The sequence below is a fragment of the Sinocyclocheilus anshuiensis genome, unplaced genomic scaffold (assembly GCF_001515605.1).
Source record: "Sinocyclocheilus anshuiensis isolate Anshui unplaced genomic scaffold, SAMN03320099.WGS_v1.1 scaffold688, whole genome shotgun sequence".
In the NCBI taxonomy this organism is placed as follows: domain Eukaryota; kingdom Metazoa; phylum Chordata; class Actinopteri; order Cypriniformes; family Cyprinidae; genus Sinocyclocheilus; species Sinocyclocheilus anshuiensis.
In genome coordinates this window covers 472,844-475,710 of record NW_015555748.1, presented here as the reverse complement: position 1 = coordinate 475,710, position 2,867 = coordinate 472,844, and the positions used below count along the sequence as shown (strand labels likewise).

At 40.8% G+C, this 2,867-nt stretch overlaps 1 protein-coding gene across 2 annotated transcripts in view; it reads right to left on the bottom strand.

Annotated features, from left to right (window-relative positions):
* Positions 1-283: 283 nt before the first annotated feature.
* The window catches only part of ppm1h (protein phosphatase, Mg2+/Mn2+ dependent, 1H), a 33,185-nt gene continuing 30,601 nt past the window's right edge, over positions 284-2,867 (bottom strand). For both annotated transcript variants that reach the window (XM_016467310.1, XM_016467309.1), the window contains 2 exons: positions 2,423-2,574; positions 284-1,145 (listed from right to left, as the gene is read on the bottom strand). In XM_016467310.1, coding sequence (XP_016322796.1) covers positions 986-1,145; positions 2,423-2,574 — 312 coding nt within the window. In that variant the 3' untranslated portion in view covers positions 284-985. The remainder of the gene's footprint in view (positions 1,146-2,422; positions 2,575-2,867) is intronic.

Genomic DNA, 2,867 nt, shown 5'->3' with positions numbered 1-2,867 from the left:
CACACACACACACACACACACACACACAGCTGAATCTCTGGCCAAATCAGTCTTGTTTTGGTCACACTCAGGTTGTGCTGACCAGATGGCCACTCTCTTGGGGAGTGTGTATGTCAGTGTTTGCACATTGTGTGTGTGTGTGTGTGTGTGTGTGTGTATACGAAAGCCTTTCCAAATGCTCACAGCGGGTTTGTGCTGTAGACGAGGAAGGTGCCACTGTGAACATGATGTATCGTAAGTCAGACCTCACCAAACCTCCACACAGGAGCCCTGGAGAACAGATTGCAAGTAGGTGTTAATTCACAACGGTGCATACAGAAATCAAAGGGAACGGTCACTGTACATCAGACTTCTTTGTCGGACACATGATTTATTCTTCCTTAAAAATGTATCATCCTAAGAATCTTACCGTGATGAATGGAAGATCAGATTGGCATTATTTAGCTTAGTACCTATTGCAAATTTACAGAGCACAAAAACAATACTCATTTTTCATTTACAGTAACTTTGGAGTCACTGAAAACAGGATGTACAAATAGCAGCCAGAATTGCTTTGATTTTTTCAGGGAACGCAAAAAACAAATCCACAAACGAAACATTCAGAGGATGAATTAATATCCTGAAAAGAAAAGCAAAACACGCTTGGTTTCGCCTAGCTGCCAGATGAGTGCGGATAAACAAACTGCGGAGGGTGCGCATTTGTCCATGGAGAACTTCAAAGAACCGGACCCTCCTTTAGTCATTGTGCAAAGCTATAACTTATATACTGATCCCACCAACCCACGCGGAGGTAGGGAACGTTGACGTGGGTCTTCAAAGTCAGCAGTCATCGACTGCTAAGTCTTAAAAGCAAGTGTTCATATTGTAAATGAGCTCAAATGCACAACGGGTTCCTTAAACTCCAGCAGGACGCTGTCTGAGCATTTGAATGTTGGGTTAGAGACGGATTCGGTCTGATTCGGTTGGCGCCCTGCCTTCTGATTGGTCAGCTAGGCTGAGGCTGTTGGCTATTGCCGTGCATTAGAGGAATTATAAAGACCGAAATGTCGTCTCCAGAGCCGAGCCGGTCTCCGGCGATTCTCCAGCCTTGGTCCCTCAGGACACCTCGGGCCTTCATCACCAGGTCTTGAGCTGCCATTGTGTACCTGAAAAACAACAGAGATGCTATTTAGTGGTTAAAGGGATAGTTCACCCAAAAATGAAAATTCTGTGCGCAAATTGTGCGCAAAGAAAACAATAACAATTTATTCAACAATTCTTCTCCCCGAGTTACCGTCTTCCGCCATTTTGGAGAGTACCCCAGAACGTAATCAACGTAATCAGTGTTGTTTATGTTCAGTAGACAGCGTGCGCATGCTCAACATAAACAACGCTGAATACGTTCTGGGGTACTCTCCAAAATGGCGGAAGATGGTAACTCGGGGAGAAGAATTGTTGAATAAATTATGTTATTATTGTTTTCTTTGCACACAAAAAGTATTCTCGTAGCTTTGTAAAATTACGGTTGAACCACTGATGTCACATGGACTATTTTACCGATGTCCTTGCTACATTTCTGGACCTGGGAACACTGCAGTTGCATTGCCTACGGAGGGTAGGAGAGCTTTCAGATTTTATCAAAAATATCTTAATTTGTGTTCCGAAGATGAACGAAGGACTTACGGGTTTGGAACGACATTAGGGTGAGTAATTAATGACAAAATTTAAATTTTTGGGTGAACTAACCCTTTAATTTTATCGTTCGAAGTTTACTAATAACAGGTTCATCCCTCCAAGAGTAACCTGATGTTAAAGGAACAGTTAACCCAAACTTGAAGATCTAATTTATTCACCTTCAGGTCATTCCAAACCCCTATGACTTTCTGTTTTGCAAAACGTCAGAAGAAAGAAGCCATACAGGTTTGGAATGACATAAGGGTGAATAAATAATGGAATTTTTGGATGATGAAGAAAACAGATATACTGAAGTGTCTTTTATGTGCTTTTGTTCTACAGTAATCGTTCTTGGCTTGAACCTACAACCTTTCAGTTGCCTGCCCAGATCTTCAAAACTAAAGGTTCACAATTGGAATTGAAGGTTCCATGAAGAACCTTTAACATTCTTGGAATCATTCCATTGCACAAAAGGTTCTTTATAGTAGACACATTTTTTTTGATTATTGAAATGTTCTTCACACTAAGAAACCAATGGTTCTTTTAAGAAGTGATAAATGAAAGGTGCTTTGAGGAACCAAAAATGGTTCTTCTATGGCATTGCTTAGAAAACCTCCTTTTGGAACCTTTGTTTCCAACTTCATCTCATATTAAAATCAAAATTACATTTTATTTTACGTTGCTCAAAATAACCCATCATGGTGTACTGTGTTGTCTTCAAGGTTGCATGAGTAGATGGTTGATACTCAACCAAATCCGAGGAACCTACCTGTGCTTGTCATCAGGGTCACAGTTTCCAAGGCAACCAGATACCACCTCTGCCACTTCCTGATTGGACAGCACGTCCCAGAGTCCATCTGTAGCCAGGATCATGACATCATCGGCGCCGTGCTCATACTGAGAGAGGTTATAGATCTTCACCTGTAGAAATGACAACATACTTCAGTCATGTTATATTACATAAACATGGACGTGCACATTCATAGAATTCTGGTTTGACCAGTGTTGGGGAGTAACTAGTTACATGTAACAGAATTACTTAATTGCAAAATAAATGTAACTGTAATCTGTTACAATTACTAAGAAAAAATGACAGTTACTTGTGAAAATGTTAAAGATTACAAAGGGGGTTACATCTGAATATTTTCACACACACACACACACACACACACACACAGTTTATGGGGACTCTCCATAGGCGTAATGGTTTTTAT